The sequence below is a fragment of the Numenius arquata genome, chromosome 1 (genome assembly GCF_964106895.1).
Source record: "Numenius arquata chromosome 1, bNumArq3.hap1.1, whole genome shotgun sequence".
NCBI lineage: Eukaryota > Metazoa > Chordata > Aves > Charadriiformes > Scolopacidae > Numenius > Numenius arquata.
Window position 1 is genome coordinate 41,648,299 of NC_133576.1, and position 14,722 is coordinate 41,663,020.

At 38.6% G+C, this 14,722-nt stretch overlaps 1 protein-coding gene across 1 annotated transcript in view; it reads right to left on the reverse strand.

Moving 5' to 3' along the window:
• HLCS (holocarboxylase synthetase) overlaps positions 1-14,648 on the reverse strand; it is a 120,881-nt gene extending 106,233 nt beyond the window's left edge. The window contains exons 1-4 of the mRNA XM_074150869.1: positions 14,413-14,648; positions 10,734-10,886; positions 7,160-7,322; positions 3,418-4,361 (exon numbers count right to left, since the gene is read on the reverse strand). Of these exons, the coding sequence (XP_074006970.1) occupies positions 3,418-4,361; positions 7,160-7,322; positions 10,734-10,886; positions 14,413-14,634 (1,482 nt within the window). The 5' untranslated portion in view covers positions 14,635-14,648. The remainder of the gene's footprint in view (positions 1-3,417; positions 4,362-7,159; positions 7,323-10,733; positions 10,887-14,412) is intronic.
• Between the last annotated feature and the right edge of the window lie 74 nt (positions 14,649-14,722).

Sequence of the window (14,722 nt, forward strand, 5' to 3'; positions counted from 1 at the left end):
CAAATTCTGGCTTGTACAAGAGCAGAATTAGATTAACAATGGAAGAGCTTTATCAGAGGTTGCACAAGATATGTAGAACACAGGCTGAGCAAGTCCTACTGTGTCACATGAACGAAGTTGTAATCAGTGTAGATACAGAAATGCTTCTGTCTGAAAGAGAACTAAGAATCCTACAACACCACTTTGTAGAGAATCACTTCTCAGGGCTGAAGCAGATGCTTAAAAGTAGAAATGAAATGCAGAAGTAAAAAACAAACAAAAAAAAACAAACAAAAAACAAACAAAAAAACAAACAAAAAACAAACAAAAAAAACAAACAAAAAAACAAACAAAAAAAACAAACAAAAAAACAAACAAAAAAACAAACAAAAAAACAAACAAAAAAACAAACAAAAAAACAAACAAAAAAACAAACAAAAAAACAAACAAAAAAACAAACAAAAAAACAAAAAAACAAACAAAAAAACAAAAAAACAAACAAAAAACAAACAAAAAACAAAAAAACAAACAAAAAACAAAAAACAAACAAAAAACAAACAAACAAAAAACAAACAAACAAAAAACAAACAAACAAAAAACAAACAAACAAAAAACAAACAAACAAAAAACAAACAAACAAAAAACAAACAAACAAAAACAAACAAACAAAAACAAACAAACAAAAAACAAACAAACAAAAACAAACAAACAAAAAACAAACAAACAAAAAACAAACAAACAAAAAACAAGAAACAAACAAAAAAAACCAAACAAAAACAAAAACCCCTTCTAGACCTCTTCATTGGTTTGGGGTTTTATGTTTTATGGGGTTTTTTTGTGGCTTTTTGATTGTTTTGGTTTTTTATATAAATGTTCCAAGATATTTAGAAGCCTTTGTATGCTACTATATGCACATTCATTTAATGAAAATCACAAGCTATCATCTTTGTTCATTTCTCCAATTTTGCACATTTTAATGATGTTTTTCACCTTTCATATATGTTTGACTATTGAAATTCAGGGAAATACACTGAAATGGGGAGGGGGAAAAAAAGAAAAGTACAGAAAAAAGGGAAACAACAAGTCTGTGACAGAATTAGTGGCTGATGTCACTGTCAGTCCCCTGAAGAGAAAACAATAAGACTTTTCAAATCCAGACTGGAAGTCATTTAAAATTATAAAATGACACACTAATCCTTTTAATCTGATTTTTGAAGCTATACTGTAATGCCTTTTTTTCTGGGGAAAACCTCTGCAGTATTAAGTTTTACTACAGCAGAAGTGTCAGTTTAAATGGTACAGCAAAGCAGGTTTTACCATGGAACTTGCAGAAATGGATAGCAACAGTATCTAATCAATTTTCTAGTACAAGCATACAACACATGGGTGGCAAAGCTTCCTACAGAAAGCTATAAACATGCTACTATGTATAAAAGAGTTTCCAAAGAGCTAGAAGATTCAGTCTGATAAATTGCTAAGAGAGGAAAACACTTCTAAGAAACCTGATGCATATTTCTAAATTACGTAATTGCTAGAAGAGTATATGCTACCTGACATATAAGCGGTTAAATCTGAGTGCTCTGGGCTTCTGAGAAAGTTCTCCTGTAACTAAAATATTGGTAAAAATAGATCCTAGAATCTTTCATAAAGTTTGTTCAGCTGTGTCGCCATTATATTCCTCACCTTCTTAAATACTGGTAAATAAATCTTCCTCTGCTTTTCTTCATGTGCTGCTTGAAAGCAGACAGAATAAAGGAAGCAATATAATTGTGAAAGCCATGCTAAAAAGAAAACGTTTACCCCTGCTCCTACTGAGGCTAACTCAAAATGTGTAAGTTGCCTTCAGGTTCACTGTACAAGTTTTACTAAGAAATGGCTTAAGTATCTCTAGACTTAATCGCACAGGTTATACACCGAGATACACACATACTTCTAGGGCACAGACTTGTTTTATAAACTTAATGGTATCTCTTAGCCAGATACCTGTGAATATATAAATAATCAGCTCCAAAGTTTACCTTTAACACAGTCATGGAAGCTTCCTCACCCATTACCCAAGACAACAGAGAGTAACAATAATAAAAAAGATTATGAACACTTGAACTTATCTGTTATTTAACTTTTTGAGGGAGTGTGGGTTTTGTTTGGTTGTTGGGTTTTGGCTTTTATAGTATTGTGGTCTCTGTTTAATAACATTGGAGAGGTATATATTTGCTAGGATATTATTAAGTGGAATTAATAAGATTTTGATTCATTCTATACTCCCCCACTTCTGTCCCTCAGGTGCTCCGAGCTATTTGTTAGGTGCAGAATGTTAAACACTTTAAAGCATGAGGGAAGACTTGGTAAACAAAAAAGCAAGTTTCCAGCAGACCAGATTCTCTCCCCACCCACCCACCCACCAAAAAGAAAAAATTAGGAGCATATATTACTGACTGAAAACATGTCAACTTTTAGAAAACAAAAAGAAAGTTTTTAAATTTTAATTTTGATTGTAAGTAGAAAAAAAAATGCATTCCAGTTGAATAAAGGGTGTTTTAAATGACAGAACAGCAAGGCCAACATCATGATCCTAACAACCATCCAGAAGTTAGCCTTAATCAAAACACTGCTAAAGAAACCATGAAATGGTTTGCTTCATTCACAACACTAAGACACAAACAGAATATAACTGAGAAAACAGTAGTGATACTAGCAAAAAAAGAACCAACAGACCTAAATCAACAATGGCACTTCAGTGCAGTCAGAGACTAACCTTTACTGTGTAGTTACTCGCTCGAGCAAGAATTGTATAGCAACTTTTCCTAGACAACACATGCAACAAGTAATAGAGGCTGGGACTCTCATTCACTAGTCAGATTTCCAAAAGTGCTGACTACCTTAATCTTAAACCTTAAGAGATGTCTTTCAGGTTTCTTGCAAGGTTTATTTTACATCCTCTCCTGACTGTCTGTTTCACTGTAGTTCATATTTTGGTAAGGATGTCTCTTTTTTATCTTATCATTATAAGCTTTCACCTTGAGTCCACCACCAACTCTGGTCTTCCTGTTCCCACCTCCCAAAATCCGCAAAATGCACAGTTGCCTCACCGCAAAACTTCTAGCAGGCAGAAAAGGATAGCTCTGCTCTTGAAGATGCTTGCTTACTATGCAAGTCTGCTCTCTACCACTCACTGTGATTTTGCATGATTTACATGCACATGGCTACACGGTGAAAACACGGAAGTGGAACAGCAGTGACAATTCTTGACCATTCTTTAAGCTTACTGAGGATCAAGTGGAAACCTTTCTGCATTTGGAGTCCTTGTACCAAGACATCAATCTATACCTCCCCTTGACAAGCATCCCGAAGAGCAAGCAATGGGAACAAGTGAAATTTTTTAGCATACCACAACATCATGTAGCAAGGAGCAAATTAATGCTTCTGCATACACAGTACCTGAGAAAGAATGGCTTCTCCTCCGCTGTCTCCATAAGTCAGATGAACAATAACTATATCTTTATCAGCATTATTTAATCGACTCAATGTCTTCACTTTGCTGATATCTTCCTTCATCACTTCCTCAAAAATACAGCCACTGACCAAAAGATTTAACTTTATTTCAGTGCTGTCCGTTTTAGAGACCACTAATTCATGAACAGTCCTCTTTAGTTTGTTTTTTTTCTTTATTTGTATGCCATCAAATGTAAAAGACGAAGAAAACCCTAGAATCTTTCCACCTGTAGATAAAAACTTCATAAATTGTTTGTGGTTCTCCTCAGAAATACGCTCCTCTGTGGCAATGATCAACAGCAATGAATTATCAATCCATGGATCTTTCAGAACTTGTTCCTCACGGAGCTGGTAGATGGTGTAGCTGTCTACATCGATGCATTCCTGAAGGATTGATTTCACCTGCTCAAATTCTGCTTTTGCGGTTTCAGAGCCAAGATAAATCAATACATTAGGGGGCTTCCCAGTAAGGTTTACTCCCTTTATTCCTCTTGCTAGAGAGTCATCATTCTTCGCTTCCAGTTTGCTATCATCAGAAATTTCTGGAATGTTTTCTGCAGAGGCAAATCTGACTGATTCAATAGTACTGTTTTCAAGTTGCAGGCATTCATGACAACTGGAAAGATGCAAGTGATGATGATCTCCAGAACCTATCTCCTTATCAGATAGACTGTTGGATTCATCTTCATGGTCGCTTTCTTTCTCTAGCTTGAATTTCTCCCCTTCACCTTGTCCTGCAGACTCAGCTACTCCTAATCCTGATTTAGCAGTAGTCCCAAAAGTAGCAGTAGGAGTTACTTCATCCATTTGCGTACTGCTTACACTTTGCTCTTTTACAGATGGTGCCACCTGCGCCAACTCCTTCAGGGTAGATTCCTTTAAATGGACAGCTGGAATAGTTAACAATAAAAAAGGGGTTATTGAAGCAATATTAAAAGAGATACAAATATCACTACCATAGTGGGATTCAGATTAAATTTCAATATAAAATATCTATAATAGCAAGAATTTAAGAATTTGTTTGACACACCAAATCCTAACTCCCCCCTCAAAAAATAAAACCAAACCCATAATAAATTTGCACTCATCACACAAGTAATTAACGATTCTCTGCTTCAGGAAAGTCTGACTGAGAGTACATTCAATGTTTATGAGGCACATTTAAACAAACTAACATTTATTGTGAGTGCAAAAGTATTTCCACAAAAGCAAAACATGACAGGTACTGTACATAATGCAGATGTGTTCTTAACAGAACAGCAGTCTATGGATGAGAAGGTGAGAAAGTTCTTATAAATGCATCACCATGTCAGCTTATTTTGCCTGTCTCTCTGTCCCCAGAAAAGGACAAAACAAAGCAAGGGAAGTACTTTTGGAAAAATACTGGTCTCTTAAGGAGGGCAAGGTGGAAAATTGCTTGCTGCTATTTTGCAACAAACTATTTTGAAATAAGCTAATAAAGTGATGATATTGGGTAAGATGGAGACATTGAACCATAACTCTTGCATTGCTGAAGCCTGCAGATAAAAGTTTGGCACAAGTAAGAAGGAGTAAAAAAATCTGAACTGCTTCCAATTCACAGAAATACCCATTTGTAGCAACACTTGGGAGCTAAGAACCCAAGAGAAAAGTAGCGAATAGGAAGAATTGTTAAACCTTCCTGTTTCTCCCCCCAAAAAGAATGGAAATGCAAAGATAAAAATATTTTGGCACAAGTGAGAAAAGAGGGGCAAAGAGGATTATTGTCAGCAGGAAACTTGCAGAGCAAACTAAATAAGAAAGAGGAGATTAAAAATACTCTTCTTAAAGTAATTATTTTTTTCAGCTGCTGAGCCATGAAAATATTTCAAATCAAAGCCTGCAAAATTTTACTGAATCTCTCTCCACTCTGACAAGGCCAAATAAACTTACTATGTTTTTGTTTCTCATTTCTCAAAGAAAGTCAGTCAGAAACTTGATTAACAAAATAGTCAACTGGTACACAATCCACCAGATGCAAGTTCAGCCCCTTTCTTCACTTAACAACACTTGCATTCCCTTGAAACTACATCCCCTTTGCCTAGTTTGGAGCAGAAATTTCAAGCAAGATTTTTTTCACATCCTAACATAATTTCACAGCTACCAGTCTATATGCTATTCCATCAACAGCCTCCATTAGCCTGTTCTCCTGAGCAGTTTTAGCATGCACCCAGTACCTGAAGCAAAATGAGCCAGAAAACATTCTGAAAAGTAAATCACTCTCGGGGCACTCCCCAGCTTGCATCCCCTTCTTGTGTAAATATTTTTGTAGAACAGCACCAAGAGACAGAATTTCACATCAGACAAATTTGTCAGCATATTCCTACCCTTTTGCACCCTAGCTAACTGTACTCGATTTTGCCATTCCCTGGCTTCTGTAAATACACTTATGATCTAAATAAAAGACCAAATAAACAAACAAAAAACCCCACCACCAAACACAAAAAAGCCAAAACAAACAAAAAAACCAACCTCTTTTTTGAGGGGGTGGGGAGAAAGATGGGGGATTTTTTTTGTAGCCCAAATGATTTTTTTATTATTCTAGGTGACCCATAGTTTTATCAACATAGCTGAGAAGATGCAGCTAGGCAGGAAGCAACGAGACTGTTGCTGAACACACACAACACAAAAAGTGTCGCTCTACTACTTCCCCAAGAGCCCACTACTCTACAATACCCTACAGACTGTGTATTATAGCCCTTTTAGAACGGTGCTGGAAAAAAGAAGTTCAAATCTCATGTAGGAAAAGGAGGTGAAGCTTGGAATTCCCACAGCCCAAACAATTCTATTTAAGAATGGTGTTACAAGTGCAATCACGACTACTTCCTTCTCTCTGTAGGATTAGCCATGAACCTTAGTTTCAACTATTATATTAATGAGGACACAATGGCTCATAGTTCTGATATCATTAAAATCACCCCATAAACCCATAAAGAAATAAACCATCCACCACAAACTCAAAATTCAACTAGCAATGACACCACCCTCCTTCCCCTGGTTATCCTTATCCCTGTTTAGAAAGCATCTATGAGCTCTTCTCTCAGTGACCTAAAGGATTAAGATGCTCAAGTTACAGCAATTGTTCTCAACCTATGCTTAGCATTGAATACACTCTCTTGTAAAATCTGAAAGAAGAGAACATTTGCCTAAAACCTTCTGGTTTGTTTGTGGTTTGTTTTTTTGGTTTATTTTTTTCAAATAAATTAGTTAATCTAAAAGACAAGATTTATAGAAACAATACTTTCTAACTTCACCTTTGTGACATTTATACATTCAGGCATCTTGGATACTTGGAGATCTCATCATAGTAAGGCTAATTATTGGCAGTAGCTTATGAGGCATTAAAGAAAAAGAGGGAGGTATATTCCAAATATCTCTTGAATCATTTTTCTGTTTCTTCTGTCGTTGCATTTTTAAGATGTTCTCTAAAGAGAGAAAATTGCTCAAAAAAGTGGTCTAACTTTTCAAGGATGTCTACATTTGACAGTATTCAGTATAAAATACAGTAGTGCTATAGTGATGAACCACCTAGAATGACAACAGGAAGAAAACATTGTGCCAAAATAAAAGCATGGGGTTTTACGTAGTTATAAAGACAATATGCGCAGTCCTAAAATAACCATAAAACAAACATGTTCTACCATTAAACACAATTTGTGAAGATACTTACAAACAATCTTGTGTGGCACCATTCCATTATCCATTTGAAGCCTATCTTCCATGAACGCTATTCCAAGGTTACTGAAATTATCTATGCTTGCTTCAGCAATTAACTTATAAGGCTCACCAGGTTTATAGGCCAATGGTGAACAATAGTCTGACCACTTCACAATCTAGAATAAAGCATATGCATGTTTTTCAGTTTGAAAAGGTTACAGAAAAATATAAAAATTACAAACAGCATTATGAGTTGCAAGAAGAACTGCAAATAAAAACTGCCCTTCCTTCCCGAAGGATTCTGCTATTAAAAAGTAGCAAAACAGTAGGAAGAGCCAACAGAGGGAGATTATCAAACCAAAACAGCACAACTGGCAAAGCCAAGGACTGGAAGTAATGTTAAAGAAAGTACTTAAAAAAAAATTAATAAAATAGTGTGTAGTTATTAGGATTATAGAATACTAAATTGGTAGAATCACTGTTAAAGCTTGTTTCTGTGATGCCTGATGTGTTTAAAACAACGACTATATTTAATAGTATCAAAAGATGACACATCTCAGCTAGAGAAGACTTCCAGTTGACAGCTCCTTTAACCCAAAAGTGCACCCTTTATGCCTACAAAGGCCAATGTATGAGACTGAATACAACCAAAAGAACCTACTGAGGAAGGGTCATGTAGCAAGCAATACCTGCAACAAGATTCAGTCCTGAGAGAAGTAAACAAAACAACCATACTGAGTGTTGAAAGCAAATTGAGAGTAGAAATGAAGCTCTCCCAAACATCAAGGCTACAAAAGCTTCAAGTAACACACAAAATGGCAGGAGAGCATTATCACATTCTATAAATAAAATTCTATTTTTCTTTATTTCCAAAACATGTCTTTCAGTACAAATTTTAAAATGAATGCTGGTAAAAAAAGCATAAGTAAACTACTAGGGTTTAATAAAAGCACACACTGACTATCAGAAACATTAACTAAACATGGAAGATTCAAGCTGCTTATTTACATCAAAAATTCCATTTCCAGAAAGGAAACATTTATGAAAGTGGTACAGTTGGGTTTGTTTTCTTCAAGACGGTTTGTTAAAGCCAAACCACACAGCATTATCGTCTTGAAGAGCAAGTTTCAAGTTTAACTATAAAAGCTACAAGGTGGAAGAAAAGTGAAGAAAGTTTTGGTTTCCTTCTGAAAGGCAGGCACATGAATAAAGACTACAAATCCATATACTGACTCATAACTGAAAAGGACCACTTTTAAACCTTACATTTATAAAGCAACAGTACCTAACAAAACAATAAGAACACAATTGATAAACACAGTGATTTAAGAGTCAATTCTTAAAACAAAAACCAACTAAAGCATGCAATTTCAGTAAAAATTCTGTGAATGATACTACAGCCTTTATCCTTTATAGGATATACAAACCAATTGTTCTCCTATGAGGGCATTTTTAGAAACAAGGAAGCACCTCTGTTTTCATGACCTAAAGAAAAAAAATTTAGCCTTTGCCATGTAATATGTTCCAAATACTGGGAGATAAAGCAGATTTCACAGTCTTACATTAAAGGCAACAAAAAAAATTACAAACCAGCTAATGTGGCTACTTCCTGTGTGCTCGAAGGAAACATGAGGCCAATGGAAACAGGATCAGAAGACTTCAGCAGAGAAAGTCTGAGTTCTCAACAAGCTTTCAGTGCCTCCAGTCCTCACACTCTGAACTTCATGGACCTAATGATTTTGCCTGATTCAGCACTTCACCTGGACATCATTCCTCCAGAGGGCAAAGATTAACATGCTCCAAAAGTATGCTCTGTTCTAGAATTGAGAGGCCTCCATGGAAGGTGAAGGTTCTACAGATTTGATTGCAGGCACAAGTCTGGAACTGTACCCATTCCCAATCTGTCCTCCTGTTCCTGCACTCAAGTTAGATAAGTCTATTTACCAACCACTTTGCTCTAAATGTTCACTCCAGCAGAGGACTCCTGGATCATCTCCCAGAATAAGTGGCCTGGAAAATATATGTTCCTTATCCAGGGAAATGAACAGGCTGCAAGCACCTGTGTATGTGACAGGTTTCCTTAAACTCCAAAAAGGAGCTTGAAATCTGATGCCAAAAAGCAGGGATGACAGATGGCCCTTTAGGGTGCTACACAGGGGCCATTCAGGAAGACACATTATCAACTGGCCCCAGGTGGTGATCCTAGCTTGTGGCATAGCCTGTTTAATGGGAGGGCTCTGTCAATTTTATGGTACCCCAGTGACCAGGCCAGATGTTTTATTACTGCCTACCCAGAGATATCCTAGCATGTGTCTCTGTCCATTTCTCCTCTTTCCAGTAGGCAGTGAGGTCCGCTCTGTCCTCTTCACTACAGAGAGCATACCGCACACACAACAACTGACTGCCTTAGGAAGGAACTATGATAATCTGTACGGCTTAGAAGATTTTTCCTCCCTGCAAGGTAAGTTTATCTTTTGCTTTGGGTTACAACCTTTCTCCCCCTTCAGACCTGCACCCAAGCTGAGATGCCTAGGCAGTAAGCATTCCTCACGTGAGGAAAAAAAGTTATAAAATCAACAAAGTTTAGGGGAGAGAAGGACATTCTCTCAAGTTCATAGTAAGTTTTGATAGGGTCTGGATATTATTTTTATGCATCACCTACTTAGAGATGCTATATATTCAATATCTCAAGCTTTAGAACATCATCTTTTAAATCCGTATCTTCACACTTTCAATATAGTAGTGGAGAAGGCACTTTTTAAATGTCTAAGTATCTAGGGCATGAACATTTTGTAAGTATGCTTGCCATAAGGATTTCAGTACTAGTTTAATGTATACCTTTGGATTTCTCAAAAACATTTTGCAAGTATTAAGCATTAAAAAGCAAACACAATTTATAGAACTCCAACCAAGAAGTATTGCCATACTCCCACTGCATTTTATAGAAAAGCAAAGAGATTAAAAGCTTGACTTTGGCCTTAGTTCTGCAGACTGACATAATTACTCCAATGTGTAATACTTTAACTTGCACTTACAAATCACAAGGAAAGGAAGCTTCCAAGAGAGATTTCTATTTCAATTACAACTTTTCACAACCACTTGGCTGGAGGCTTGAAGAACTTTTTAGAAATCCTAACATATGTTTACTTTGTGTATTCTGAGACGTGTTTCAGCTAGTGCCAGAGACAGGATACTGACATACATATATGTCTATACTATATATAGACATATATCTGATCTGCCTTAGTATGACAGCTCTCAAACATTTTTTTTTCCTATTCAGTGTATCTAACCATACATGCCTTATCCAAAGCCACAATGGAATTCTGCAGTTCCCATCCACAGCCAGAGAAGTGTGCTACTAAAAAAGAAAATCTCAGTAAAATGTCTATGGGTCTATTTGAAGCATAAAACAGAACTAGACTATTAACAGTGATTCATTTTAATGAAGAGACTACCTTTTTTATTCCAAATAACAGTATAAACATATAAAAATCTATCTGCCATTGATTTGCTTTCTTTTAAGCATTTTAGGTTTATACCCATCTATACTACTTTCTATGGAAGAAACAAAGAGAACTACTTACCTCTTTTGAAGAGCCAGGTACTTTCTGCAAGTTATCTGTCTGAGCTGAAGTGCTTTCTGTCACAAAAGCTATATGTTCTGCTTTAAGTAACTTATCAGGATAAATAAAGGGAGAAATGAGAAGCAGACTCCATCTGCTTAAGTCATCAAGGAACTGAAAGAGACAGGAAAGAAAAATAAGTCTGTATAGCAAGGATCTGATTTAATAATTCATTCTTATATTATCCCCAGCCTAAATTTAAATCTGACCCTTCTGCCTTACATGAGGGGTCTCTATCATTTCATTTTCATTTTCCCCATGAGGAAAAAAAAAACGGTACAGGTCTGAACCATTAAGCAGGAAGACATCAAAAGTAAAATTAAAAGTGACAACCCAAGCTTTTAAGCCAATTCAGACTCCAGCTTTCAGCTTTACAGGAGGAATGCACAAGTAAGTGGGCCACAAGACCACTGTGACTGTTGTGGGCCACTGGCAACATCCCTCATTCAACCTGATCCTCCTCTCCCAATCACACTGCAGCTCACCCTGCCTCTTCCTTCCTTCCCTCTTCTCCCCCGACTACACAACCCCATGGGCCCTGCTGCCTCAGTTCTGGTAGCTGAAGGGTACTGTCTGCTACTTGGCAGGGACCAAGAAAGCTGTCACAACATACAACGTGCCTGGTCAGTCCCCACAGCCTCTCTAACTGGTGAGCAGTCCAGCTGGCATTTATTCTAGTTGGATAACAATCCTCCAGGAAACACCCAGCCCCACTGCTAAATCATATACACTGTCTCCACACCCATCTGCCAAAAGACCAACCAACCTGTGAGCCACAAGCGACCCATGAACTATATACTGCACAGATCGAATTTTTAGACATAATTTACAAAGTTTCAGGACTTCCTTTGTAAAGCCAGTTATATAAAGACAGTTACATATTGTGGAAAAGTACATCAGGACAAATTCTTTAACAAGTGATTTGAAAAATCTTAAAAAAATATTTGCAACAAAAGGAGAGGGTACTTCCTTTTTTTTGTTTTAATACATTAAGTCCTCATGCATTTGCACCAAAATGATTCATTCAGTACACAACTCTAAGTTTAAAGAAATAATTCATTCAAAATAAATTTGTCCATAAGGTAGTCTATTCACTTAACGGGCCATTGGACAAACACCTTCTTCATTAAATTATAAAAATGGTTCCTCCTCTTGTCCTCAAAAATGAGCAAATAAAGCTCAATAGCTGAAACCAGTAGATTAAAGAACAGTTTTAAGAACCTCAAAGCTTCTCAACACATAATCTCTTCCCATACCATATTACATCAACTTTTATGTAGATATTGCATTAAACTCATTTTTTCTGCCATATTTTAGAAGAGGCAAACATTTGAAACAGGTATTTTACACACCGTCAGTAAGTTCATGTGGAACCATAAGAGAACTTCCCTATAGTACACATTTAGTGTGGATCACTCCGTATCTAAAACGAAACTGCACAATACTAAGTCTATGGGGATAGCTTGCCAACCCAACTAGCTTTATTATGCAAGCTGCAAGCGTAAACATTGCTACCTTCCACAGGAAAGTGAACTGAACTCATGAAGCTTTATATTATCTTAGGCATCCAATTTGATTAAAGATCAAATAAAAAACTTCACAGGTTACCATTTATGGCTTGCTGGTATCTTATCTTAAGAAAGTTACTGATCACAGGCCAGAGGCAGTTATACCCACTCAAAAAGCAAGCTTTCTAGAAGCCAAAAAAGCATGCTAGTTAACCTTTTCCTTTCCAGAGTGTTCACAGATGATGTAGAGAGTTCCACAGAGATGCTGCCTCTGTCTTTAAAGCAGCTGGGTCAAAGATCTTATATGCCACACTAACAAAATGCAGCATGGCAGGCATCTTCCACAGGGATTCTGAGAGTCAAATGCAACTAGTGACTTTCAATACATATTTTTTAAGAGACAAATATATTTTGATCAACAGAGCTGACTTTATGCCAAACTACATTTCCCTAGAGGGCTTCTCAACTCCCAATAAACACAAATGAACTGACAAGCTTATAAAGTCAGTCTGCATGCATAACATTGCAGACAGAAAAAAAATGTGCTTACTGTGCAAGGACTGAGGAGAAGCTATTTAAGAAATGGGCAGAAATGGAGCAAAGAACAACATAAATTAGTTGAAATATGATTTACAAAACAATAATCCAGGCAAATTGAGGCAGAACTCCTCTAAACACATGGACAATTACTTGGTTTGGGGTTTAAGATCTTTATCAAAACATGAATAAAATACTTAACTTTCCTGTGAGAGATTCTGAGATTATTTCATACTTAAAAGCAATGGTGACAATCTGCTCATTAGATAGCAAAAAGACGGGTTTTGAACAAACTTCATTAGCATTTCTGATGTCATTTTCACTGCACTGAAAACATCCTCTTTAGCCACTGAATACATGAAAAGCTTCTCTGCTTCTTGAAGAGTAGCACCTAGGCAACCTCATCTTTCATAAATGTGTTTCAGTAACAGCCATTGAAGTAAAATTTGTGACAACTGAAATAATTTCCACAAACACACATATAACCATCAGCAAAAAGAAGTGATCAAGAAGATTCTGGTTTAATCTAGAAGATTCAATTCTAGTCTTTAGTGACAAGTTTGGACAAATCCAACATTAATTTAAAGAATTCAGATGATTTCGGGGGGGTGCCAGAGGAGTTCCACCCCTAAACCTGAAAGCCAGAAGCAAGCTCACTTTCAGTTTTACTCCAGGAGATGGCCAAGAGATACTTGTTCATGCACAGTATTTTTCCACTGTCACAGGCTATCACAGCCTCCTCCGACCCCCCTCTCTCACTGCCCATTCGCAAAAAAGCGATTTTCACAGATTGTGGCGTTTTGTGTCATTCTCCATTCGCTTGAAACAATGTTTTGTATCGGGAGAAGCACGCAGTTCTCCCTAAGAAAACCTCAATTCAAGCTCCCATTACAGATTTCAGCTACGTTTTAAATCTCTGACAAGTCTTGAATGCACGAATATGGCAAATATTTTTAGACCAAAGCTTTGCACGTGTTAGAAGTACGTTACTAATACGGAAATACTATCAAGTTCTCCCAGCCAAGTGCTCCTATTGCCATAACGGCACTTACAAAGCTCCACTTTACATGCATATAGTAAAAAACACTCCTCAGCCCGCTCCCTAAGCCAACAAGCTATAGTAGCGAAAAAGAGGTAACTAACTACAACTGCAGTAAGATTTTCTACGTGGGTCTTACCGAAGCCTTGCCGAGCGGGGGCTGTGACAGGCCTGGGAAGCGACACCCGTTATTTTTCCACCCACACGTCCCAGCCCGCCGCTGACAAGCCCGCTGTCACACGCCGAAAGAGAAGGCGAAGGCGCAGCCCCAAGCCCCGCAACCACCGCTCCCGGGACCCGCCACCTCAGCCCACGACGGCGGCCGCCGCCGCCACCCCCCCACCTTCCCCGCTCCTCCCCCGCCACGGGATGAGCGCCCGAGAGCCGCCGGTGGTAGGGGCGAGGGGGGGTGGGGGGAGGGAAACGGCGGCCGCGCAGGCGGCTCGCCGTTGCCACGGTAACACGGGAGGCCGCTCCCGGTACGGCTGCTTTCCGGCCCGGCGCACCGCCGGGCGAAGCGCCTCCCAGGCCTCAGCCCCAGGGCTCGGGGCGGTACCTGCGTCTCGTCCGTGAAAAAGACTTTGTTCCCTATCCTGAGGCAGACCTGCTCCTCGTGGAGGGGGGACGACGCCGGCTGCCGAGCCGCGAGGCCGGCGCAGCGGCAGAAGGTGAAGGAACAGCGGGAGCGGTGGAGGCGGCGCACGGTGCGGCGGATGAGCGCGGCCGAGCGCGGCCCCCAGCGTGCCCATAGGTAGAGGTAGCAGAGCGTGATCAGCATGGCGCGCGCCCCCCGCCCCCGCCACGCCCCGGCCACGCCCCGGGACGTTCCCAACGGCCGGCAACGGCCGAGTGGCCGTGCGAGGGGA